Genomic DNA, 25,852 nt, shown 5'->3' with positions numbered 1-25,852 from the left:
TGCTGGGCCTGTTTGGAGGCAGGGAGAGAGGAATCACTGTCACAGTGATATGCATTATAATCTGAGGGTCTGTACAGTTACTGCAAACTAAGTTGTATGTGCTTGAGGTTTTCCTCTTGTTACTGAGAGGGATGATGACATTATTGAGATGATGTGCTGCTTTCATAGTTACATTCTTCAGGGTGGGAAATGCTGACTCCAGCGCCACCATTTCTTTCTTCTGTGCCTTTTCCTAAACCTGAGCATAAACCAAATGTTAGAATTCAATTGTAGTTTTGTGTTCATCCCAGTTAGTGTTTAAGTGAGGAGAAGCTTAATGGCAGAGCAACAGAGGCCTTTCTTTTGATTCAGCTGAGGTTTTTTTGGCAGTCAAATACATTTACCCCATTAAAGATGACTGACTTCACTACAGGGCAGCCAGTGTTTTCCAGTCGTTGTAAACTGGCTGCTCTAGTTGGTGACTGGTGGTTAAGGATTCTTCAGGGGTCTGTCAAGCTGTTTGCTAGCTGTACTTGAGCAATGAAATTATGTCAGCTGGTGTCATATTTTAGAGCAGCTGCTATAGCTGGCCACCAGCAAATGGCCTTTTGGAGTAAGATTTGTCTTGCCTGATCTCCAAAATTCAACAGTTTGTTGTATGCATTTCTTCCGTAGTTGGTGGAGAGAAAATGGTGTTTACAGCTGCTGTTTTTCTCACCTTGGAGGGGTAAAAATCTGAAGTCAGACAAGTTATTCTTGACAAGTGTCTGTCTCCATTAAGTAAAATATCTGTGGGCAAGGTTGTGGCAGGTGAGGAGAGGATACTCCTGCTCATCTCTCCCAAACTTTCCCTAGAGATTGGTACAGACTGCAGTACCTATAGAAAACACTGCTTATAGAACTGCAATGGATATTTATATAAATGAAGGGCTTACTGGTCTTAATGTTCAACAGCTGATGGTCTAGACCAGTTGCCTTTTATCCTGTTTGTGCTGCTGAAGACACAGGTGAGATACTTGGAGACTTAGCTGCAAAGGTGGCAGAAAGCTTCTCACCCTGAAAATGGCAGGTGGCTTGCAATGCAGGTGAGGCCAAGGCATGAAGTGGTGGCTGCCCATACATATTTTTGTCCATAAGTGTATTCCTGAGTTGAGAGAGCATAAGAACCTCTGTCTTACGAGGGACTTGATTTGAGCATGAGGTACAAAAGCAGGTAGTTCTACCTTTATGATTAGGAATAAGTATCTTGCATATTACAATTTTCTACTCAAAGGAGATTTTTCACAGGCAACTAAATACTTATTGTCTGCTGGAAGTAGATAAAGCTTAGCTGTCTGTTTTCCACTTGACTTATTACTTCTATACCATTTCTCTCCTTGTCTCCCTCACCAAAATACCTTTCCTTTTTTCCATTTTTTTCTCTCTTAATTACAGTATTTCTGGAGAGAGCTTTCTTTAACCTGTTTTAGTAAGCATTATAATTAACACTTGGCACTGTATTACAAACACGGTTTTATTTTTCTTTTAGCCGAACATGCGGTACTTCAGTTCTTTGACTAGTATCATATATCTAACATGTATCTGTAGAACAGTACATTAATTATATACTACTTCAGTTAGTGAGCAGAAATACTTTATCATCTCCTGCTTATTGTTAGTAAATGCTTTTATTTGCTGAAGGCTTTTTGTATGCTTATTTTATCTATTCTTTATCCTTTATTGAATGTTTAGCCAAGAGAGGAAATAAACCCTGTCAAACAAACTAAAATTGCTTTATTTCTTATCTTTTTTTTTATCTGTAATAAGCATGCAGTTTAGAAGGCTTATCTATGCCGTGTTTTGTCTATGCATTTAATGTTTATGAAACACAGTAAGCCAGTTTCTTTTGAACTGTACAAATCAATTTTAAAATAACTTGGGGGAGACACACACTTAAGAGCTATGCTGAATGATTTTTGAGGAAGCAGATTCTAAATTTAACACTTCCTTTTGCAGGCCCAGATTGCCTTTCTTCAAGGTGAAAGGAAAGGACAAGAAAATCTGAAGAAGGATCTGGTGCGAAGAATCAAAATGCTGGAATATGCGCTTAAACAGGAAAGGTACGCTGCTTTAGTGATGAGTACATGATGAAGAAATTCTGAAGACATGCTTTCTTTTGCCTTTGTATTTGACAAAACCAATAAATATTTTTTCTGTATATGTTCAGATCTCAAATTGACAAATATTATTATAATACATAAGCCTAGTAGTCTAAATGTCCTCATTATAATAAAAACAATGGCTAATATAGCTCCAAAAACATGCCAATAAAACCCACGGTTGATCGATGATAAATACTTTTTCCTCGGTAAAATTCCACCTAACTGTGTAGATTATACCCCAGATTTATAGTGTATTCTCTTTTTCTTCAAAGTACTAGCTTTGTTTAACAATATCTGATAGCTGAAATCTTGAATAATTGTCTTCAGTCTAGTAATTACTAGTTTTTAATCTTGCTAAATTTTTAGTCTTTTCAGTATGATAGACTCTATAGGAATATCTTCTGGAGGCTCATTGTGTGAGGAGTGAAAAAATATTCATGTTTACCAGTTAATCAAATGTCTGTTTCTTTGTTCAGGGAGATTTCAGTAGAAGTCCTCAGTCTACTTTACCATTTATTCTTACATATACTTTCCAGTTATTCTAATATTTGAGGAAAACAAATTGTTTGGGTTTTCTAATCATGTTTCCAGAAGTCTTTCTGTTCAACTTATTTATTGTAGGCCAAGTTTAGTTTTAAAATTGTTTGTTAAAAGGCATTTTACTAATAATACATTCTTGACCAAAGAGTATATTTATGGTACTACTACAAAGCAATCATTGCTTACATAACATTTTCCTATCAGATAATTCCTACTTCTCTTTAATAAAATACAAATAAAATAAACCTCTTTTAAATAGTTTGTATTAGAAATATTTGAAACATACTCATATGCAAATGAGATATAGGATATTACAGCTAGGTAATTTTAAAAGGACAATAAGAGTTGTACATCGCTGTGTTGCATTTAGATTTGCTCATCTTACATGGGCTGCTTTACCACATGAGTCATGTCTTGCACCATCCAGTTTGGCTTTTTCCGGTAGCAACCAATTCATCCACTAGCATGGAGCTGCAACCAGTTTCCTGGCCAGAGTAGCCTCAGCTCCAGCATACTTGCATCCTCTTTGGGGAGTTCTCAGAGGAATGCTTAAGGTAGATAGGTTTTTTGCCCAGGCCTTGTTATGACACTGATCTTATATCAAATAGCACAAAAAATATCAAATGTATGCATAATGGAGATTGCTGTTTATAGCTGTGGAAGGCTTACATTTCAGGTGTGATTGTAAAGATTAGAGTCAATTCAAAAGGAAACTGAGGCCATGGAGTACATTCTTGTGCGGTTAAAGCCATCCAGAGAGGCCTTGACAGGCTTGAGAGTTGGGTCGATGTGAACCTCATGACATTAAACAAGGTCCTGCACATGGGTTGGGGCATTCCCAAGCACAAATACAGACTGGGCAAGAATGGATTGAAAGTAGTCCTGAGGAGAAGGACTTGGGAGTGTTGGTTGATGAGAATCTCAACATGACCCAGCAATGTGCACTTGCAGCCCACAAAGTCAACCACATCCTGGGCTACATCAAAAGAATCACGGCCAGCAGGTCAAGGGAAGTGATTCTGCCCCTCTACTCCACTCTGGTAAGACCCCACCTGGAGTACTGTGTCCAGCTCTGAGACCCCAACATAAGAAGGGCATGGACTTGATGGAGCGAGTCCAGAGTAGGACCACAAAGGTGATCAGAGGGCTGGAGACCTCTCTTATGAAGACAGGTTGGGAGAGTTGGGGTTGTTCAGCCTGGAGAAGAGAAGGCTCCAGGGAGACTTTTAGCAGCCTTTCAGTACCTGAAGGGGGCCTACAAGAAAGCTGGAGAGGGGCTTTTTACAAGGGCATGTAGTGATAGGAGAAGGGGTGATGGCTTCAAACTGAAAGAGGGTAGTTTTAGATTAGCTATAAGGAAGAAATTCTTCACTGTGAGGGTGATGAGGCACTGGAGCAGGTTGCCTCATCCCTGGAACTGTTCAAGGCCAGGCTGGATGGGGCTTTGAGCAACCTGGTCCAGTGGAAAGTGTTCCTTGCCATGGCATGGGGGTTGGAACCAGATGATCTTTAAGGTCCCTTCCAATGCAAACCATTCTATGATTCCATTCTGTGATTGTAAAGAAATGGTCTAAGGTATATTAAATTCAGTAAGATTTCTTGTATTTCAAATCTGAGGGAGCTATTCCTCATTACTTAGGGTTATCTCTAATACTTCGTGTTCATAATTCAGATAAAGTAGCAATTTATCTAAAATTATCAGGCTATGTATATACATTTCTGTGTGCTACCAGGGAAGCTGTGTAAGATTAAAAAAAAAAAAGAAATCAACAATCAGACTTCCATATGGTTAGTGAAAATGTCCCCCAGTTGCATTCAGTAAAATCCACCTAAATTAAGGCATTTAAATCCTGATATAACACTGTCAGGATTAGGAAAAAACATCCGGTGGTTTCTTAGCACTTTTTACATAGGTATCTTTTATCATTTCTTGTATTTTTTTTTTCTGCAGTGTATTGTATTAGGCTTGGTTACTCAGGTCAGTAGGCTACAGTCAGCTGATCTGATCCAGTTTGACAGTTTCAGTATGGGTGTGCAATAGTTTTTAAAGTAAATGTGACGCTTGTGAAAGGTGTGTGCTGGAGACAGCTATTTATAAGAGTTTGTGGTTTTAAACAGCAGTATTATTTGCCAGTTTCTGAAGAAAGAGTCTTGTATTTCTGCTGGAAATGTCTTCCAGCAAGTGTTCTTGCTTGATACTTAAAAGAATGGCAACATGCTGAGCTTGGAAGCACTGTTCTATTTCCCAGCATTTTCCTAAATCAGCCACCAGCCTGGTCAGGCAGTAGTCAGCTGGAATGGTGGCTGTTTCTATTGGGATCTTAGAGCTAGAAAATGAGATCCTACCAGGTAGGAGGAAAACATTTCTGGTCAAGTTACGGGAGAGGTGGTGTGGGTGAGAGGGAGCAGGGAAGCATTCCTGTGTTCCTTCATTTCTGCCCTGGCCTTGCAGCACACCAAATCTTTCTTAGCTAGATGAAATAAGTTATGAGTAATGGGACAGAATGTGAATTTGTGGCCTAGAGTAGTCAATCTTTGCAATGCCCTCAGGAAACCATGAGCAAGAAATGAGTGACATTGGTTTTCTCAAATACATGCTTTTATGTGCTGCTGTTCTGTATAGTGGGTGTTCAGTATTTCTTTTATGAACCAAAGGTTTTTGAAGTTTATTATAAACAATAACTTTGGAAGCATTGTCATTGTTCTCTGTTTCATGGCACTTATGTAATTTTATAGTAGGTAAGGTAGAAAATGAGTTTTACTTTCAGATTATCACGGTTTTCTGACAAATTTAGTTTAATGTTTGGTCTTCAGTAGTTGTAAGATTACCTTTTTGTTGTGTGTATGCGAAGTTCAGTTATTTCTCCTGAGGAGTCTTAATACACTAAAAGCAAAGAGCTTAGAAGGAGGTAGTTAATAGTTAAGCACTACCGTTTGTTCAACAGCAGTTTTGATGTAGTTTTGCCAACATCCAGTAGATTGCAGTGTGAGGCTGTTCACAGTGGAGGGTTACTTTATATTACTTTATCAATACTTGCTCCACCACCAGTAAATTGCGTTGTTTCCTCTGGATTTTCAGGGGTAGCTGAAATGTAGTACTGTTTCTCTCAAGTACATGTCCTGTTTTATCTAGTCTAGCTCACTTCCTGTCCTGACATATTTTAATCAAAGAACTGGACTCCTGAGCCATGTCTCTAGAAACACTTGATTTGATTTTATGTTGTTTTCTGCACTGGTGTGTCTGATCAGTGTAAGGCTGGCGCCTTCTCCCCTGGGTAGAATATCTCGCCGTGCTGTTCCTGGCAGTTGTTCTTGTTTATGTCTCTTGGTTTGGCGGCGGCTTCCAGATCTTCTACGGATGTTTTGGCAGGCTCCCTCAGCACAGCTGGATCAGATGCTTCAGGTCTGGCGACAGATATTTCCAAGAAATAGTGGCCTTTTTTGATCGGGATCAAACTTGTTTCTCTTGTGAAGTATTCAGAAACGTTTCACTACTCTGTCTTAGGAAATTCAGAAGGATGAAAGCTTATGGCCTTCTCTAAAGCAACTCTTGAACTGTTGTGGCAGCCATGTTGAATATTTCCAAGCACTGTTTGCACAGAAGACACAATTTAAAAAAAATACTGCTAATCAAAATAGGAGAATTGCGTAATGAAGTGCAAAAGCCAGAGTGGTGGTAATATTCATACTTCTCTGAGTAAGGGCATCTACCCTGTAACATAGTTCCACAGCCCCAAAACAACTTTTTTCCAAACAACTTGATGGCTAGTTTTGAGATTAAAAAATACCTTCTATACAGTTGTATCCTTCTGTTAGTTATTTTTCAAGTAATTTTTTCAGTCTCTGCATACTGTTAATAATTCAGATGCAATTTTTGGAAATTGAAGGTAAATCATCCAAGTTGAACAAGTTACAGATAATAAAGGTTCATCTTTTGTGATTTGTTTCCTTTCTTCCTCTGCCCCAAAACCACTCTCCTCATTTTTGACCAGATGATACAAAGGTTGGAGAAACTTTGATTTATTTTTTTTTCCTTTACACTTACTTACAGAAAAAAATAATTTGCTCTTTTTTGTGATAATGGTATCTCACTGCTGTGATGTGTGAGCTAGAGTTTAATGTGAACTGCAGAGGGCCAGTTTAAAGCTGTTAATAAGTGGACTATGTGATTTCTGAAAAAGCAGAGAAATTAAGTATGACAGGTGGCTGGGAGATGTTCTGTTGTAGAAATAGATTAAATATAAACATGCTAATGGAATAAGGTTAGTTCAGAATTCATGTAGAAGAGAATTAAAGTTTCTTTTCTGAGAAGTTTCATAGCCTTTGACTGCAATATGTGTAACTGAATGGTCAAGGCTCTCCCTCTAGTCTTGGAGTCTGAATCGTTGTGTTCAGCCCTTTCCTTATGCTTTAGAAAGATGATTGATTGTCTTTCATACCTGTGACATTTTCAACTGTACCATAAGGTAGTTTCTAATAATGAGATCTCATACTTGCTGCCTGAAGAAGTGTAGAAAATATTTCCTTGATGGACTGTTAGCTATCTATATTCATTTTTTAAAAAAATTATTCCTCTGAACTTTAGAAGCTGACCATAGCTGAAGGTGAGTTCACTGGGTCAAGTACTCTAACATGGTATTCATGTTTCTGTTTCACATCTAATGGCTGTCTCGCTCAGTTACCTGAGTTTATACTAATTGATTCTAATTAATTCAGGTTTGAGTTTGGCATTGGGTTTTTTGTCATTTTGTGCAGGTAAAGGTCTTTGGCTTTTTAACTTTCTCAGCAATATTAAAAATAAGGATTGCTTTTGGGGACTGTCAGCTCTTCAGTTGTCTGTCTTTGTTAGGACAAGATTCTTCTGCCCTATCTATAATTCTACTGGTCTCTGCCTGTGACACCTGAAGTCAAATCTTCTGAAAGATGAAATCTTAGTCCAGCTTGGCCTTAAAATAAATTTAAGGGCCAGAGGTGTACAAGACCGTGTAATCTAGGTTATCCTCCTGAAGAAGAATAACAAAGGCTTTAAAAACTGTTGCATTATGAGGAGGAACCAGTTAAAAAACCTGCTACTAATAGTTTTGAATGTAGATAAAATCAATAATCTCACTTTGCTGACCTGGTTTTATAATGCCTTTAATGAGTGGGAAAGACTTCAATAAGAAGAATATTAGTCTTGATTTACAAGGGGAAGAAATTTAATAAATAAGCATACACAGATGTAACAGATTGGAATAAATATACTGAGAAGTTTAAAAAATATGCAGGCTGAATTTTTGAAAAATGGAGTTTGGAAAACAGGTGACAGATCTGAGAAATAGTAGAGGAATAAGGAATGTTCCTTCCAGTTATGCTAGCAAACATTTTCCTTTGGTTCTTAGGGTGAAAATTGTTAACAAAATTATTAACAAAACTTGTTAACAAAATAAAGAAAAATTAGTGAATGCATGGAAGAAAATGGAACTTACATATAAGATCCATGAGCAAATGCCTCATGCCACAAAACTAACTGGTCTCTGAAATTATTTGAAGGAATTGAGTAGAGCACAGTATAGGTCACTAATCCAGATTAAAGTAAAATATTATATGTGCTCACTTTTGCTAAGTCAAAGTGGATTAAACATTAGGGTCACTTGAACTGCTGACTGCATTACAACTTGAAGTTTTTGACAAAGTGTAGTGTTTAAAGTTGGTGAGGTTAGGTTAGTGATAGAGTAGGAGATTTCTTAGTTCTTGATTAGTCCTTCTTATTAGTGATGGTGGGGGGAAAAAGTATACATAGCATAGTATTTAACAATAATGAAATGCAGTTGTTTACCAGGGTAACATCTCTCTGCTGCTGAGATGTAAGAGACAGAGCTGGGAAATTAAATACTTTAAGCATTCAGCTTTAATTTTGTTCTATTCTTGGTTATGCTTTTCTGTTCTGATCAAAATGTTTATTCTTCACTTATTGCTTTTAACATTTTTCAAGTGCATCCTTTTTCCTTTCCTTGCTGGTTGCTGCTCTGCTGAGTCAGTTCCTTCATCTGTCTTTGTTGCTATGGGTAAGAAGCATTTCTTCACTCTGCACTTACCCTTCTCATCCAAAATTAAATGTTTATTAATTACTGTTAATTAATGTTAATTAAAATGCAGCTGGATTAGTGGGAAACTAGTACTGTTGATTCTGAAGCATAAGAACTACCAAGCATTGCTTTCCTCAGCACTGTTTTGTTAGAAATAATGAGTTTCTTGTTGAAATATGAAAAGGCAAGAAAACCCACTAATGTAATGAAGATGTCTGAGAAGCAATCAAGAGGTGCAGGTAACTTGAAAACATTATCTTCAGTCATACTTGATACAGCCATTCAAGCTTAGTGAGACTTGCCTCACAGACTTATGAAGTGTGACACTCATTAATTTTTTAAAAACAAATTTTAATTGGAAGAATTGCCTTGTGAGTAGGGGAGCTAATGAAGCCCATTTTCATGTTGGTGTGTATGAGGTTTGTTTGGTTTTGGTTTGTGGTTTGTTTTGGTTTTTTCCCCATTCTTTTTGTCTTTAGTAGCCTGTATCTTGCTGCCTTACCCTAGCTCCATACATTTGCATTGGAGCTGCATGTGTGTGTGTGCTAGTTGGTTTTCCCGCTAGTTGGTTTTCCCACTACTGCAGGCTGCATGCCCAGCATTGCCTGAATTCTTCACTGCCTTTCATTCAGGGTAGAAGCTAGTATGAGTGCTGCTTTTCTACCCAGTTATCAATGTCTACAAAACTTTATAGGAAATCGGGGGGTTTTTTGAGTCATCTAAATTTTCATGTCTGGCAGAAAACAATCATAGAGACAAAGGTTACAGTGAGTGCGAGAGAAGAGGGAACAGATTGCAGAACTGTCTTAAGGCTCTCTTTGCCTCAGTTTCTCTGTTACTGTGTTGTAAGTCTAATGAATCTTGAATAACTTACATGTGCATTTGTAATGCTGTACTACTGTGGCATTATTTAGTGTGTTTAAAAGTCTATGACACTGACTCTGTAGGATGAAACTTTTCAAATTAAGCTTTTTCTTCTAGCTACTTTTATTGTCATCATATAGCATGCTTTGTGATGTTTATTACAGCAGGCCTTCTGTAGGCTAAATATTTTTGGAAGAGAAGTTTCTGGTTTTGAACTTGGTCAAGTGGCAGATCTAGCAGCTTTAAGAGAAACTGGTGTAGTTGGGCTGCTGTCAGTGCTAAACCTTATTTAGAAAGGTTCTAGCCGAGAGCCTGCTGCTGTGGGAAAGCACAGCATTTTGAAGAACAAAACTAAGGTTTGCTTAATTGAGGTGTCAATATGAAATACAAAGTAGATGGCACTGAACTGACATGGATAGTAAAAATGTTTCATAGTGATGGCTAAAAAAAAAGGCTGTGTTAGGGAGGGAAGCAGAGAGTAGCACATGTCCACAGGGAAGGAACCTTTTCTGTAGTAAGAATATTTTGTAAAACCTGCATTTTACTGATCCCTGTATTTCATCAGTATTCACTCTGCAATTATGTGTCAACGTTGGAAAAAACAATTAAGCAAAATTACATATCTGAAGTTTTGCTAAAATTGTTTTGGTTTGTTCCTAGCCTAGAAGAAAGGAGTGGCTTTTCAAGTGAAGACAGGTGACATTTATGTGCTTAGAGAGACCCTTTAAATGTGCTAATAGTTTTGTGTTGTTTTTTTTTTCTTTCAGGGCTAAATATCACAAATTGAAATATGGCACAGAATTGAATCAGGGAGATATGAAGCCACCAAACTATGATTCTGGTAAGAATTTAGTAAGAATTAGTTCATTACTGGCATAAAAGCTTAACTTTGGTTTGTGCAAATGGTGAAATGGTAGCGTTGATAAAATAAGCCACTTAATGGAAGCAGTGGGAATAGAGGTAATTAAAGACTATATTTTACTCATGTAAAGTTAAAAATCCTAATGCTCTGAAAGAGTCTGTTAATAAAAAGTTTAGATTTAAGAAAACCTACACCCAAATCAACAAGCTGCTCCTGGAAAGAATAATTTTTCTCTTCCCTAGAAGTGTGTATGGATGTCTTAGAAGAGGTTTATAGCTATAGAATCCTTTTATCTTTGAATAAATCTTCTGAATAAAAAGTTAGTGGCAAAGGAGATGAAATGTATAGTACATAATTTTTTGTTCAAATACCTCAATGGTATCCCAGGAGGAAAAATAATGAAAGTGCATATTAGACATAAGTGAGAGTTTCAGGGTGGGGAATTTATTTACAAAATTGCAATCATCACTGGAAATGCATACAACTAGCTTCAGTGCTATGCTGTGAGAGGACAGTTTTTCACCTTCATTTCTGGAAAGCTCATTTGTTTTTCAAGAGGTTGCATTTCCTACTTCACAGAAATAGTTTTAAGCACTGAACTTGAGGGATTAGGAATTTAAATTACTTCCTTTCACCCTGCTCTCTATCTCCCTGTTGTTTCCTCGAGAGAAAAAAGGAATGGTTACAGATATCTTGTTATGGGTCAAGCCCTTGAAAGGAGAAGTAATAGGTGGTGATTGTTGTATCTCAGTCCCCTGATGCTCCTACTACAGCAATGAAACTAGAACCATCTGTATGTAAAGGAAGGATATAGAAAGTCTGGTTTACTGTCATGGCTAATTCTTATCTCATTGGATTCAGAAAGTCATTAAAAACAAACCAACAAAAAAAATCCAACCCAACACCAACTGATGAAACTTTACACCAGGCTTTTCTTGTCCAAGCTGTAATGAATTTTTGAGAAATTTTATTTCACATTATTATCAAGGTTATTTCCTTAACTGAAGAAATAGCTTAATGTGGTGTTACTGAGTGGAAAACCCCAATCTGTATCTGGACCACTAGAAAACCTTGCACTGATCATACCAAGATCCTAGACATCCTTGTTTTTTGTAATATCTCAGGATGCAGATATAGAGTGTTGCGTCAGTTTTCAGCTGAGGAATGTAGTGCAAGGCCTGGCTTGCCCAGCAGAGCCGTAGCTAGTGTGTTACTTCTGCAAAGTGAATGTTAGCAGAATTACCTTTGTTACAATTTCGTTATACTGATCTATCCCATTGCGTCCTATATATGTAGCTGTCAGAAATGTACGCTTTTGTTCTATATCAAACCTGGACTGATTAAAGATACACACTTAAAATAGAAACTTTGTTATCATGCTTCTTTGGAGTTATCTTTGGAACATACTTGTATGTCCGTATCTTCCCCGCTCTTCCTTGTCCCATTCCCCCCCTGTTTTTCCTGCCTGGTGAGGAAAAGCATGGAAGTGTTACTAGTAGTTCTTCCAAATGGGTCCTTGTTGTTTTGGGTTTTTTTTATGATCTCATGGGGATTCAGTAATGGAGTTTAGAAGAAAGAGTTCAATCTCCTGATAAAGGGATGCCTCTTTTTTTTTAACTGCTTGTGATATCTTCTGCTATTATTTGCTCATAATGCATGCCCCTTCGTTCTCGTCTATAAACCGCTGTTCCTATTAGCAGTCTTCAGTTTTGAGGAGACTAAGCAAAAGAGAATTCTTGCCTGTAGATATACTTAATAGTGCCGTTGGAAGAAGAGCTTTTGCTTTCAAAAGGAATTTTCAGGCAGATTTTTCTCAGTCATGTTTTAATTCTTATAGACTGAGCTTTGGTTGTTGTGCATTGGCTCCAGCTGTGTTCAATTGTCTGAAAGTCATTGTGCAGTTGATTATTTCCTGTGGTTGCTATTAAATGGACTTGTCAATTTGAGATTATAAAATTCATATGGCTTTCCTTGCATGTGAATTCTGATTAGTCTTTGATAGCCTCTTTGGGTGGGTGGTGGCCTTTTTTGTGTGTGGTGTTAATCAGTTGTTTAAAGGTAAATGACTTAATGGTAAGGGCAATAGCTTTCCCTCATCACATCCAGTTACTCATAGGATTATACAACAGGTTTTTCTGGTTCTTAATTTTTGTTTATACAAGAAGATTGTTCATCTGTCCGTGTTTGAACCACAAGGATTTCAAGTTTTGTAGAGGCTTTCATAGATAATGAACCAAGATCTTTTATGTTGGGAAGCATATTCTTATGTCCCTCCTGGAGGAGGGGAAACACTCCCGTCATGTAGTATGGAGCTATATATGGTATAAATGTGTAGCTGTTGGTTGCCAGCATTCAGATAGGTTTCTCGCCAAACAGCCTCATAATTTTTTTGTTGATTTTCCTGGAGCAGTACTGTTTGGATACAAATTTATGGTTGTGGAAAATGTAAAAATTTTTCAACAGCTTTTCAGGTTAAAAAGTAAACAAACAACCCCTGTGTGTTTTGTTTTGTTTTGGGTTTTTTTTTCTTTCCACAAGACTAATACAAATATGGATGAATTTAAAGTTGATGTGAGTAGGTCTGTTGGTTTTATGTGGAATGGTCAAATGGTAAGGAAATTGGTTGGGCAGTAACTTATAAATAGGTATGATGCTGCAGTTGCATTTGGTATTGTGAGCAGTTAAATGTGTTTGTATTCAAACTTAAATTATGAGCAGCAGTTTTATTGGAAGGTTAATGCAAAAATGGAACTCCAGATTGTCTATGTGATTATGTGCCCTTAAAGAAAAAGAATTAAGATGGGGCTTTTGCATATGAGCAGAAGGGAAGGCGCTGGTGACTAGTGGAACTTGCTCTCATACAGCAGGATGTACCTGACAATTTTTATGTGTAATTAGTATTACAATTACGTGCTATGTGTATTTTTTTCTCTCTTAATTGGTTATTGGCACTTTGAATCTTTCGGTGTGTTATTAAACTATTCCTAATAATATTAAGACAAATCACATTTGTCTTTTCAAGTGGATGGGCATGTTTTTAAAAAATAGGACAAGGAAAAAATGTTTGAAATTAAATAATCTTTTCCAGATGAAGGGAATGAAACAGAGATTCAGCCACAACAGAACAGTCAGCTAATATGGAAACAAGGACGACAGCTGCTTAGACAGTAAGTGTTGAAAAATGGACTCAAATAACGAATACAAGGGAGAGAATCTGGTAATGAAATGTGATGATGGTGGTATTTGATTTTTTTCTTTAGATTTTCTTTCAAGAAAAGCTAGTGTGTGTGATAAAGTTCATTCAGCTTCTGCCCTGCTTTTCCTAGGTTTTTGAAAAATTTAAATATTTCAGAACTTCAGATGAGAAGCCTTGTCAAATCACAAACACCTAATCTCCTTTGCTTTTCTTTCACTGAGTATAATAAAACAATCTGTTTGGGAGAACAGTGGGTCATGACGCTTTGCAGTTCTTTTCACAATTAAAAAACAACACACACAAGTAATTCTGTAAAGAGCTATATAAAATAAAGGTAACTGATGTTGGAGAAAGATAACTCTTACTTTGGCCTGCTCAAGATGCAGAAAAAACTAATATCCAAAAAGTTAGAGTAGAAGTTTTCTGATTCTCAGTTCATCTCAATGAAGCAAATTTCTGTTAATCTAAACTAGTTTTGAATTGTGGTCATAATGAGTTAGTTAATTTCCAAGATATTTGGTCACATTTTTTTTGTGGTGTTTTTTTGCCTTGGTTACAACCCTTAGTTTAAATTGAAGAGACCTCTTAAAGACATCTCATCAGAGTGTCTCTAAGTTTTTTCATGCATTTGCCTCATCCCCTATGCTGTTAGTTAGATTCGAAGGTCTTCTAATTGGCTAGCAAAACTTCTGTTTTCTGATTTATTTTTTTTTTCAGTGTGTTGCAGAGGATTATATGAGAAGGGAGTAAGAACAGTCTGCAGCTTATATTGAAGAACATTTTTCCAAGGAATTATACAAAAGTTAAATTTCTGTTGGATGGCTTGTACACGCTTTTCTTTTGCAAGAGCTCAAATCTTTGTCCCTATGTTGAATAAATGTAAATAAAGTGGTCTTGACTTGGGTCAGTGATTATGAAGACAAGTCATTCCCTCTCAGCACATTTCATAAATAAGTGACACAGTGCTGAATACAGTGTGTATTACTGACGGGCTCTGTTTTGCATAGGTGACTTGTTTGATTTTTATATAGCCAACAATCAGCGTTTCTCTCCTATTGTGCTTATATGGAGATATTGTTAAATAAGTGGATGACAATGTTCTTGCAGGAAAAGTGCCTGTCCTTGATTTGTAACAGCTGTTACTGTAAAATAGCATTTCCCTTCTTTAGAGTCCTCTAGAATACTGACCATTTCATCAGTCCAGTGCTCCTGAGAAGATAGAGCTATTAACTCCATATTCTAGAATAAAGGACAGAGACCAATTTTTACTTTTTCGTTTGTTTGTTTTAAATCACTGTTTCCCCCCTTGTCCCCCAAGGGCAATATGGCATAATGATGAAAGAGCCAACTTTAGACCTTGAGGTTTTCATACAAGCTAGTGCAGGATTCTTGCTGCCCAGCCCTTATATGCAAGACAAATTAATATCTTGCAGATCCATTGCAGAATAAGGAAAAGACAAGACAAAGATTTTATCAAACATGGTGCATTATAAATAACTCTTACTAGTAGCTACAGAATTTGTTTTTATTCCCTCTGTTTTTGGGCTTATAATAATGCTTACATAAGGATCATATCTGATATTCTCGTAAGGCTTCACATGTAGTTTCCATGTGTTGAAGAATAAAAGGGCCATGTCATACATGCAATTGTGGTGATTTTTATAAGCCAGTTGTAAATATTTTAATTGAAAGGGCTTTTCCATCCATTTTAGTAAATGAATGAATAACGTATTGTATAACCTCTGACTACTAGGCTCTTTGATTTTTTTTTTTTTTTTTTTCCCCCCCTCCTCCGTGACTGTAGAGGCTGGTACTGCAAGAGGCGATCCCTCTGCAGCTGGTACAGGATGATTTATAAGCATGTTTCATTAGCACAGCACCGTACTTTGCAAAGATAAGGCGTTGAAGATGAGTTTAGGGAGAAGTTTTCATTTACTGTTTTGAATAAGTGAGATGCGCATGGAGGATTAGCATGAGTTCTGTTCCTACAGGTATCTACAAGAAGTGGGCTACACTGACACAATATTGGATGTGAAGTCAAAACGAGTACGAGCTTTATTGGGCCTCTCAAGTGATGCTTCAGAGAAGGAGAATAGAAATCAAGAGCCAATGGTAAATGGCACAGAGGGCCAGATTAAAGAAAACACAATGATTGGGTAAGCAACAAGATTACATTGTTATCTTTCCACATAAACGCACTTAATGGTGTAAGACAAATTTTTGTTTACTGAGAAGATTTCAGGTTTTTTCCCTAGTTGGAGATTAGACCAATTCTAAGAAATTTGATTACATTAAGCAGTAAGTATGGAAGTAACTCTTAAGATTCACAGCTTAAAAGCACCATAAGGTTTTTTTCTTTTTCAGTTGGGTGGCAGCACAAAGTCAAATCAAACCTCATTGAGATAGAATTGCTAATTGGTTAGAGGTCAGCATTGTTTCAAGTTAATGGTTTATTTGTATTGCTGGAAACTCTACTGGATTGATTACAGGCTTTGTTCTTCTGGTCTCTGGTGACTATGACATGCTAATGTATATGAGATACAGGATTTTTTTTGACTGGATGTGAAAAAGTCAGTTGTTACATTTTGATTCCTGTAAGGTTTTTTATTTTTTCCCACTAGTGTATGTGTATATTTATGTATGTAAATGTGACTGAAATGTAAGGTATTAATTTCTGTCTATCAATATTTCTAATACTATGAAAAGTCAGTCAAGGAAAGTAAAAGCTCGTTGTTGTTTGCTTTTGCTTTTAAGTAATGTTGAAAACATAAGAAGCTTTTTCCCATTTTCTTCTCTTTTCCATGCAGAGTTTAAAAAAAATAGTTAAATCTGAAACTTAACTGTAAAGGCTTCACGAAAACAATCTGTTTGTTCTTGTTTAAGATATTGTAATATCTTGAAAAATAATGAAAATTATGCAGAACTTCTGTCTGGACGATACCTGAAGTAGCTGTTTCTAGTAGTTTGTGCTGCATCAGGAAGCATTACCTTTCCTTTTCTATACTGATGTGGCAAAATTCATTATCTTCTTTTCCTTAAGGTCTAATATTGTTACATGACACATTGTCTTTTAAAAAGCATTTGTAAAATTTCATTATACCCAGCAGATAGCTGCAGCAACTTCTGGCCAACAAGTTATGTAAGGGCAGAAGTTCATTGTTATGTAATTAAACTTAATGCTGTGAGGTGGAAAATTTGAACGTATTGGAAAACCCGCAAGCTACTAAAATATATTGTGCTGCTATGCACTTGACAAGCCATGTGGTTTATGCACAGCAGCTTTGTTTTTGAAGGCCAATGCTTGATAGATTACAATAACAATTTTAGTTCAATTTTTTGGTAAAGGGGTTACTTCTCAGGGGAAGTGGGTAAATAAAGCTCCTCTTATGCTTCAAAATTTATTTAAATGTGTTTACTCAGGTTTTGAAACAGATGGATATATTTATAAGATAGTCATTTGATAGATGAAATTGTTGGACAGCAGTTTTGGATACATTTGCATTTCTTTACTAAGAACTTGCTTTCTGGGTAGAGCTGATACTAGGTTTAATACTTTCTAGTCTGCCCTGTGGCTGAGGATATTAATTGATGGAGAAAAATGAGTTCCCTTCTATTGTGTCTCCGCAAGCTTGTCAGCTGCAAGGCTGGTTGTGCTGCACTCTTTGAGAAACTTTTCATCTCACTTGTGATGCATAAGATGGCAGACTGTATTAGAAAGCTTAGGGGAGCATTTTGATACATGATGTATGAGAAGTGACTTCATGGTTTTACAGTGGAAGAATTTTCCAGGCATCTTGTTCAACAGAGTTACGCCAGTCTTCATCAGATGAGATGTCCCTCACTGAGAAGAAAAAGTTGGGATTTTACTAAAATTCCTTTGTCAATCTGAGTACAGGACTAGCTTTTAATGCTGTGATTCCTCTGGGTTTTTCAATTATGCTTTCAGACCATCTCTTTCAATTTTCTATATAGGAGGGATTCGGTGGCTTTCTTCCTGCAAGAGACTGCCTGTTATTTAACAGCTATTTCATCTTGTGCTACAAGATACTGTGAAATGTTAGACCTCACTGTTTCTGTAGCATGTGGCACTGTACACCTCCTCCCAGCTGCATTGTCACTTGCCTCTGAGATTTCAAAGTGCAGCTTTATTGCAGAAGGCAAATCAGAAGTGAGATGAGATTATGTTCTCGATTAGCTCATACTTACCTGTTGTTACCTGTCTCATCTATTGTTAGCATTACTTAAACATGTATAGAACAGCTTCTTTTTGAAGATTATTAGCATTGAATAGGTGACTAAGATTTAAGGCACATGGATCCTTCTCCTGATCCCACCTGGAATTCTTACTGAGTGTTTGAAAACTTAATTCGATGCTTTTCTACCTGGTTGGCAGAACTGGGAAAAATACATGTGGCTCTTGTTATTCCTAGCATGCATGTAGAGTAAGAAGAGGATTGGGGCCACAGGAAGCTTGTATGGTTGGAAGGAGTGTAGTGAACAAGTGTCTGCAGTTTGGTAGTGGTAGAGGAGGAAAATTACAGTGAGAGACTGGAAGAACAAAAAACCAACCAAAACCTTAGTACAATCCCAGGAAGTTTAAGGACATACGTGTGTTTTTGCCAGGACCACCAGACATTGGGACAGTTGCAAACTAAAATGCAGATGGAAGACGCTCTGTGACTGTACAGATACAATGAGGCTTTTTTGCAGGAGAAAGCTTTGCTATCACCACAGAAACTTGTGAACTGCTCAAGCCAATGCGGTTAGGCAAATTTTGTCATTCAAAACATTTAATGAATGTTGATGTCAAATATCTGCTAGCATGTCTGAAGCTAGTCGTCAACCTGAAGATGCTTTAGTTAGATGTGAAGAGCAGAGGGCTGGACAAAACGTAAGGCATGGAAATGAATCTAGTCTAACAAGGAATACCTCTGTTGAAGTGAGAAATTAAACTCCTAGAACATTTAATTTATTTAATCTTGGAAGAACTGCATAATATTGTAGATGCAGCTGAGACTGTGGATTTTAAGTCTGATTTTTTTAGAAAAACATTTACGTGGAAGGAAGAATGTGAGAAGCGGAGTACAGGGATTGAATAAGAGAAAGCTTTTGGGTGAGAAACAATGAAGGCAAATCAATAAGAGTTTGGAAAGAATGTGGGTGAATGTGATGAAGATAATATACATTAAAGGGGAAGATGGCACAGTGAAAAACGGAAGGAAAATGGATACAGTGATGTGTTTTGGGAACAGGAAAATAGAAAGCACATTAATTTTAAATTTCCTTCCGTATTTCTCCATAAAGCAAATTGCAGAAAGAACAGATTTGCTAAATTGCCTTCTGTACAACTGAACACTTGTGATGAATACCATCTTTATACTTTCTTTGAGATTTGGTGCTTTAATGCTGCCATATAGGTTACCTCTGTGGGAGGAGAGATGGGGTAACAGAAACAGGAAACAAAACTTCCTTTATGTTTTGCCTATTGCTTATTGGTAATCAGCCAATATATTCTCAGTGAAATGAAAGTGGTGGAGAACAAAACAAATTGGTACTGAGGGAAATTCCAGTAAAAGAATGGAAGAGCTGGTGTACTCCTTGACACAGTCTGATTTTACCACAGTTTTTGTGTAAACCCATTAATCTGTATATAGTGCTTGTTGCTGCTACTCAGCCTCCTTCAGCAATACTTCTGATCTACCTCAAACTGTACTTCTGACAACAGCAGACACTCACACTTCTCTTTTTTTACAAGTTGTCTGTTATACCAGTTATACCTACTTCAGCAGGAGGGGTTTGGGCACTCAGTGCTGTGATATTGACACTAAGTCAACCCTTTTTATGGGAAAGGCTGGTGAGAATGTTTACAGTGATTATTATGAAGTCGATGCTGTTTACTTTGGTATGTAGAAGCATACAGTAGTTACTGTAGTGCAAATACTTACGAGAATAATATTTTGCAGTAGACAATATGTAACTTGAATAATGGTAGGCTCCAGTTATTTTAGAAAATTGCCATCTGGTCCCTCATACCTCTGAGCTTAATTTTGTACGTCTTAGAGGGTTGCAGTTACATGAGAGGATTCCCCCCACATCTTTTTTTTTTTTTTTTTTTTTTCTCCTTTTTGGTACATTGGTGAACAAACTACTGTTGTCTGAAAGCCTTTTAAAGCCAAGTCAGTTTCTCTTCTTACTATTAGGTGAAGTAGCCTCAGTCTGTGTGTGTTACTAGCTGCTACATCTGTGGCCAAACCTGTATTCTTACACTGCCTGTTTATTTGCTAATGTACAGATCCTCTTGAAAACTTTAGCACTCAAGACATCATGTGGATTTTGAATGCACCCTGCAAGATTTTGATTCCATAAATGAAATGTTAATATGATAACCTGAGATAGATATAGTCCTGTTTCCACTTTTTTCATGGAATTTAAAAGGGAATCTGTTTTCGGTTTCTTCAATCAGCTCACTTGCATTAAAAAAGATAAGTACCACCTGGCATGACTGGACTCAAAAATAGATACTAAAATAATAACTTTATAATAATGGTTTAAATTCTTAACACCTGCAGTGAGAGCAATGGGTGCTTTCCCCAAACAAACTGAAATAGAAATGAAAGTTGCCTGCAAATGTCACTTGTAGCCTTGAAAACAAGAGAGTGTATTTGGTTCACTTATTACCTCATCTTTTAATAGCTTTATGTTATTGACTGAAACCTGAAGCGTGAAATTAGTTTACCTTCTTGAAGGTATGTATTTGACTACTATTTGATATGAGTGGAAGCAGATATAATAAAGGAATAGAACTGGAAAGGAACAAGGGTATACCAAGCATATGTGTGTGTGTGTATATATATATGGATACGTGTGTATATATAAAACCAATATAGGTAAATTATCTGCGTTCTTGCTAAGGGTTTGATCATTACAACTATGTTTAAATAGGCAATAGAAACTTTTTAAAGAAATATGATCCTGAATGGTGTATCAGTCTCTCTGTGAAACTGATCTACTGCCCTTTTTTCTATTGAACAGCATATGGCTTCCACTGCCTATACTTTACATGAGCAAAAAGGCAGCAAACCTCAACATTTGAGAGCAAATCCAAAGACCTTTTGAAAGATAAAATTAAACATTTGAAGTCCTTACCTTTCTGATGTACAATAAATCATTCCAACTGACACTTCAGCAAATGAACGTCTTTGTGTGCCAGAAGGCCTCGAATAACTTCTTTGCATCTCTAAATCCTATTAACACTGACCCATGTAATGAAAATGCTGCATACTAGCTGTTGAATGTTGTGTGTTGACTAGCTTATAAAATGGTTTATTTGGGAGAATATCTCTGAATTTTATAACCTGGGGTAATATCTGCCCTGAAAAAGATTTCCAAGGTAGTATGCCAGACTAGAATATTGAATTACAAAAAAAAAAGTCCAAAATCTGTTTGCCTTATTACCCTTTACTGGTGTGTTTTTCCCACCATTTTTCTCTTTGTCCCTGCCTTCATCTTGCAGTGACCTAACAGGCATTTCAAAGATACCTGGTTTAGGCCAGACCTGGACACTTTCGAAAGATGCATGAAAGTGGGGCGGGTAGAAGATAAATTGGGGTTTTGTGTGAAGAAAGTAGTACCAATGGACCACTCTTTTCATTTCATTGGCACAGATCTATGGCTTAAGGGCTTGAGGGATGTCTCTTGGAAATGTCACATAAGACTTATGGTACAGAAGGAATGGGGAGAAAGAGACAGAGAAGTTGTGCAGTGGGAGAGAGGAGAGGGGAGGTGAATGGAGAAATGACTTTTAAAAGTTACTCCAGTTCTTCAAACATTGAATTTATTTTTTATTTTTATTCTTTAAAAACTTTGTTCATTCAACATATTATAGTTACCTGATTAGATTTGGTAAGAGAAGTGGCCTTTCCTTTTTAAATGGGATTCCAATTTACATCCAAACCATTTTGTAAGTGTTGCTTACCAGTTGTAGTACATATTGCACTGGTTCTTGCATTGTGTGGTGTGAATTCATAAGATGTTTCAAAGGTTGTGACAGACTGCCTAGCCTGCCCCATGTTGCTTGTGTGTAAATTTTGATGATTGTAAGTGTTCCATAGTTTTACAAATTATTAGTTTGATATTTTTCTGTGCTGCATTATGAAAGATTTTGCACAGTATTGAAGATTTAACTAAATGTTCTTAAAGACAGGCCTCATGGAAAGGAATATATTTGAATTTGCATGCCTTTATTTACTGCGTCTAGTTTGAAGAACTCAACTAGCCACATTGAAAAGACTGTGTTAAAACATGAAATAACTAAATTCTATGAGGAATTAATAAAACCTATGACCTTGCAGTAGCACATTTTTGATAGTAGGAGGACACTGAGCTAAAGAAGATGGCCCAAAGAAGAGTATGCTAGAATAGCTCTTTGAATGCTGGGTTGCAACAGGCTTTTTTCCTGTGCAGGCCTCCAGAAAAATTTCTCAGCCTAAGCTGAACTTGTGTTTATTTAACTTTACTGTGGGTATTTCTTCCTGCTTCTGAATTTATCAATAAAATCTGGTTTTATTTAAGATAACTTGTGTATGTCTTGGATAAAACAAACAAAAAAACCCTCTACTTTTTCCTTTGGGGGAGTGGGTAGGACTGAGGCAGTTAATGGCCCTGTGGTTGGGCAGTTCATGGGAGAAGTTTATGATAGTCTACCTGGACGTGACCACAGGCTCCCAAGAGTTATTATCAGTGAAGGAGAAGGTAATGATAGAAATATTGAATGTGTTGGTTACAAAGAAAATACATGTCTGTAATGTGGCTTTAGTCTAAGTTAACTTGACTTTGCAATATGAAACATTCTGGATCATGTTGGGATCAGGAAAGGTATCATCGATGTGATGTTTTAGTTTCCACATAACAACTTCACCTTTCCTATAGGCTATGGTTTCTACTTTTTACTCAGTAAGAAACAGGATTTTGGTTAAGATCCTGTGTGTTAAATATTGAGAGCCAATTGAACATAATATGTTTTGTACAGCTGCTAATATTTCGATGTCAGGGCAAACTGGATTTTTACAGAGAATCCTTGTCTTAAGCCATGTGACTGTAGGGCAGAAAATGAAGTTGGCTGTATGGCCTGCGGAGGCCCAGTGAGAGCCACACTTGATTTAAATACTACATGTGGAATATTGACAAGTCATATTTTTTAGATTTAATGGGAAGAGGTTATTATTGATTTTAATCTTAAAGGGGCCAAGGGGTTAAGACAAATCTGAATAATTCAACAGCCTATAGAATACAAGTTAGGATGAGATTTTCAGGTCAGTTACAGCTGCAGAAAACTTTGGCAACTTTTCCTGAGGAAAACGTGATTTCACGTTTATGTTGCTTTAAGGGAGGTGAGTACTTCAGTTACCAGCCCATCTGTAACAATTTTGTGTTTTAAACAGGGAAATGCGTCTTAACCTTGGGGATCAGAAGTACCCTGTGTCAAGCCTGTGTCTGGGGTTTCTGGCTTCTTCTTCCCCAGCCCTACTGTCTGAAGAAAAACTGCTGGGGAAGAATGAAGAAGCTACACCTAAGTTCTTGCACTTTGAAAATTACCTTCTCCCTTACATATGCTTTGATACAAGACAGTCCAGTAAAGAGGAATTGTCCTTTTTGAGAGCGTTTTGGTGTTTTTGGTCTCCCTTTATTTGCAACAGGTCCTGAACCTTGCCATAATCTTGCCTCTCTCGTGCCTGTAATACTACAGTTCATGTATCAGTCCCTGCCTTAGCTCTATTCTATTGTTTTTGCCCATTAATTTTAAAAAAAGTATTCTGGACTACAAAAGCCCTAGAAATGTTGAGTTGTGGTTTTTTCCTAAAGTGGAATTCAAAGTAACTTATAATACTACCTTATTTCTGAATATATTTTGCCATTTCTGCTTGTTTATGTTGCTTTGTGAATGACCCCTTAAGAGAAACAACCTAAACAGGTGGAAAATAATGAAACCAGCAAACTTCAGATTGCCATCAAAGTATATAACATAAATTAGCTAAGGCTAGACATTTTCTTGAGTATATTTTACAATATTCCTAAGTTTTCATGCTGACAGTAATACCTAAAATGCATTACTTCTATGTGCTGCTAAAGGATGAAAAACAGCTAAGTGAAAAATAGCTAAATTATTGAGTTACTTTTGATTTGACTGCTAAAGTGTAGTGGGATACAATATAGCAAATTGACCTGTCTGTCAGCTTGAAGCTTCTTTTCCCTGTAGAACCTTTTATAGTTTAAATATACTGTCACTTCTGGTTTTTTTGCTTATTATGAGTTCTTTATTGGAAGTTGTGCCTTAGCACAAATAATCTTTTGTGGCGCTATGCTGACTTTGTACGTTTTTGTACTGTGCAGGAGTTTTTAAATACATGATAAACTACTGTACTGTGTTTTCCAGTGCATGAGATGCCTTTTACCCCCTTTTGTAAATTGAGATCTACAATTATATATGTGTGTGTATATATATCCTGCCCACTAAAGTGTGTTATGATTAATATGATAGTTCAATTTCGACCAGTTACTTGGAAAGACATAACCTTTTCTTTTGGTGGTCACTTTAAACTTCAGCGTGAGAGAGCCTGATTTAAGATCAACTGAGTACAGAGCCAAATCTAGCTATGAATTACTGCAAATAATTGTACCTGTGTTTGGTATTAGTTCATATGTTGCTGCTTACTGTAGCATGTCTGATAGTTGCTAATAAAGAACAGCAGCCATGATGTTTTTACATGGCAGATTTTTACACAGCAAAATACAGAGGAAAAAACAGAAATACAGTTGTGGTCAGATGATTTAGTCCACTAGAAGTTGACCAGGACACACAGAATTTGCTGAATATCAAGAAGTTAGTCAAGTGAAGCACACTACAAGTTTTGTCTTCTCCAGATTTGTATGTTGGAGACAGAAAAATAAGAGTACTGTAGGATTTCTGTGAAAATGTACAATCAACATTGGAATAATCTCCCCAGAGAAGTGGTTGACTGGGCCACATTGAACACTTCCAAGATTCGGCTGGACAGGGTGCTGGGCCGTCTTGTCTAGACTGTGCTCTTCCTAGAAAGGCTGGATTAGATGATCCCTGAGGTCCCTTCCAACCTGTGATTCTGTGTGATTCATGAGGTACTGTAGTCTGCCAAAGCAGTGATTACTTAAGGAAAAAGAAAAATATTAGAGTGCTTTCAGGTTTGTCATAGAAACAAAAGGGTCAAAATACTGCAGGAAGCTAGGCAAATTGAAAGCATGTTTGAGATTATTCTTATCTAAGATAAGATACGGGAAAGTGGAAGGAATATTCTCAGTAAAACCAATGACCATGAAAACATACTGTGCATCATGGTATATTATGGTACTGTGTATGTGGAATTTCTAATGGCAAGTGAAATCTTTAATGGTATTTTTAGGCCATAAAGATGAGTAAATGAAAAAAGTATAGAACAGCAAATTGTCTTCTTGAGATGCAGACATATTGGGGCTACGAAGAAGTCACTCCTGCTAATCGTTGTCCTGTAAGCATGGAACTGCTTGAGCAGAGACTGCGTAAAGAAGGAAGCGTGTTGCTTATCACACCTGATTACACATCAGAGCTTTTGCCCTTGGATGATTCCTGTAATAAACCTTTGAAAAGTGTTATGAAGAAACACTGGAATAAGTGGGTGATGGATGGCTAATCAGGTGTTTACACTGCAGGGAGTTTAAAAGGCCTTACTATATAGGCTAGTTAGTTGATTGAACCTTTTGAAATGGGTCATAGCAGAAACAAGATGTTGCATTAGCAAGGCACTTGCTGGTAGTAAGGGTGACCATACAAGACAATTTAGAACTACAATTCTGAAACAGAGAGAGAGGCTTCTATTGTTTCAGTGGTTGTGAAAATCAAGATGACGTGCATTTAGTGATGAACTATGAAAAACAGACAACTTGCTAAAGGTAAGAAAACAGTAAACCTCATCTTTACTGCTATGAAGTCATATACTGGAAGTAATCATTACAATTCAAACGATAGGTTTTTTTCACAACTTTATCTTTGAGGGATGATGGAAAAGTGCGTCTTCTGCATAGAAAACACAGTACCTGTTGTTAATTTTAGGATTGATTTACTTGTACTTTCATCAGAGTTTTAATACTGCTTCTTGGATTCTTCCTCTTCAGTTGTTAATATGACAACCCT

General features: G+C 36.9%; 1 protein-coding gene across 3 annotated transcripts in view; it reads left to right on the top strand.

Annotated features, from left to right (window-relative positions):
- The window catches only part of STRN (striatin), a 66,766-nt gene that overhangs the window by 11,595 nt on the left and 29,319 nt on the right, over positions 1-25,852 (top strand). For all 3 annotated transcript variants that reach the window (XM_064445866.1, XM_064445867.1, XM_064445865.1), the window contains exons 2-5: positions 1,975-2,078; positions 10,360-10,433; positions 13,543-13,621; positions 15,642-15,806. In XM_064445866.1, coding sequence (XP_064301936.1) covers positions 1,975-2,078; positions 10,360-10,433; positions 13,543-13,621; positions 15,642-15,806 — 422 coding nt within the window. The remainder of the gene's footprint in view (positions 1-1,974; positions 2,079-10,359; positions 10,434-13,542; positions 13,622-15,641; positions 15,807-25,852) is intronic.

The sequence above is a fragment of the Phalacrocorax carbo genome, chromosome 3, assembly GCF_963921805.1.
Source record: "Phalacrocorax carbo chromosome 3, bPhaCar2.1, whole genome shotgun sequence".
Classification (NCBI taxonomy): domain Eukaryota; kingdom Metazoa; phylum Chordata; class Aves; order Suliformes; family Phalacrocoracidae; genus Phalacrocorax; species Phalacrocorax carbo.
The sequence above is the reverse complement of the archived record's forward strand: the minus strand, read 5'-3'. Positions and strand labels throughout refer to the sequence as shown.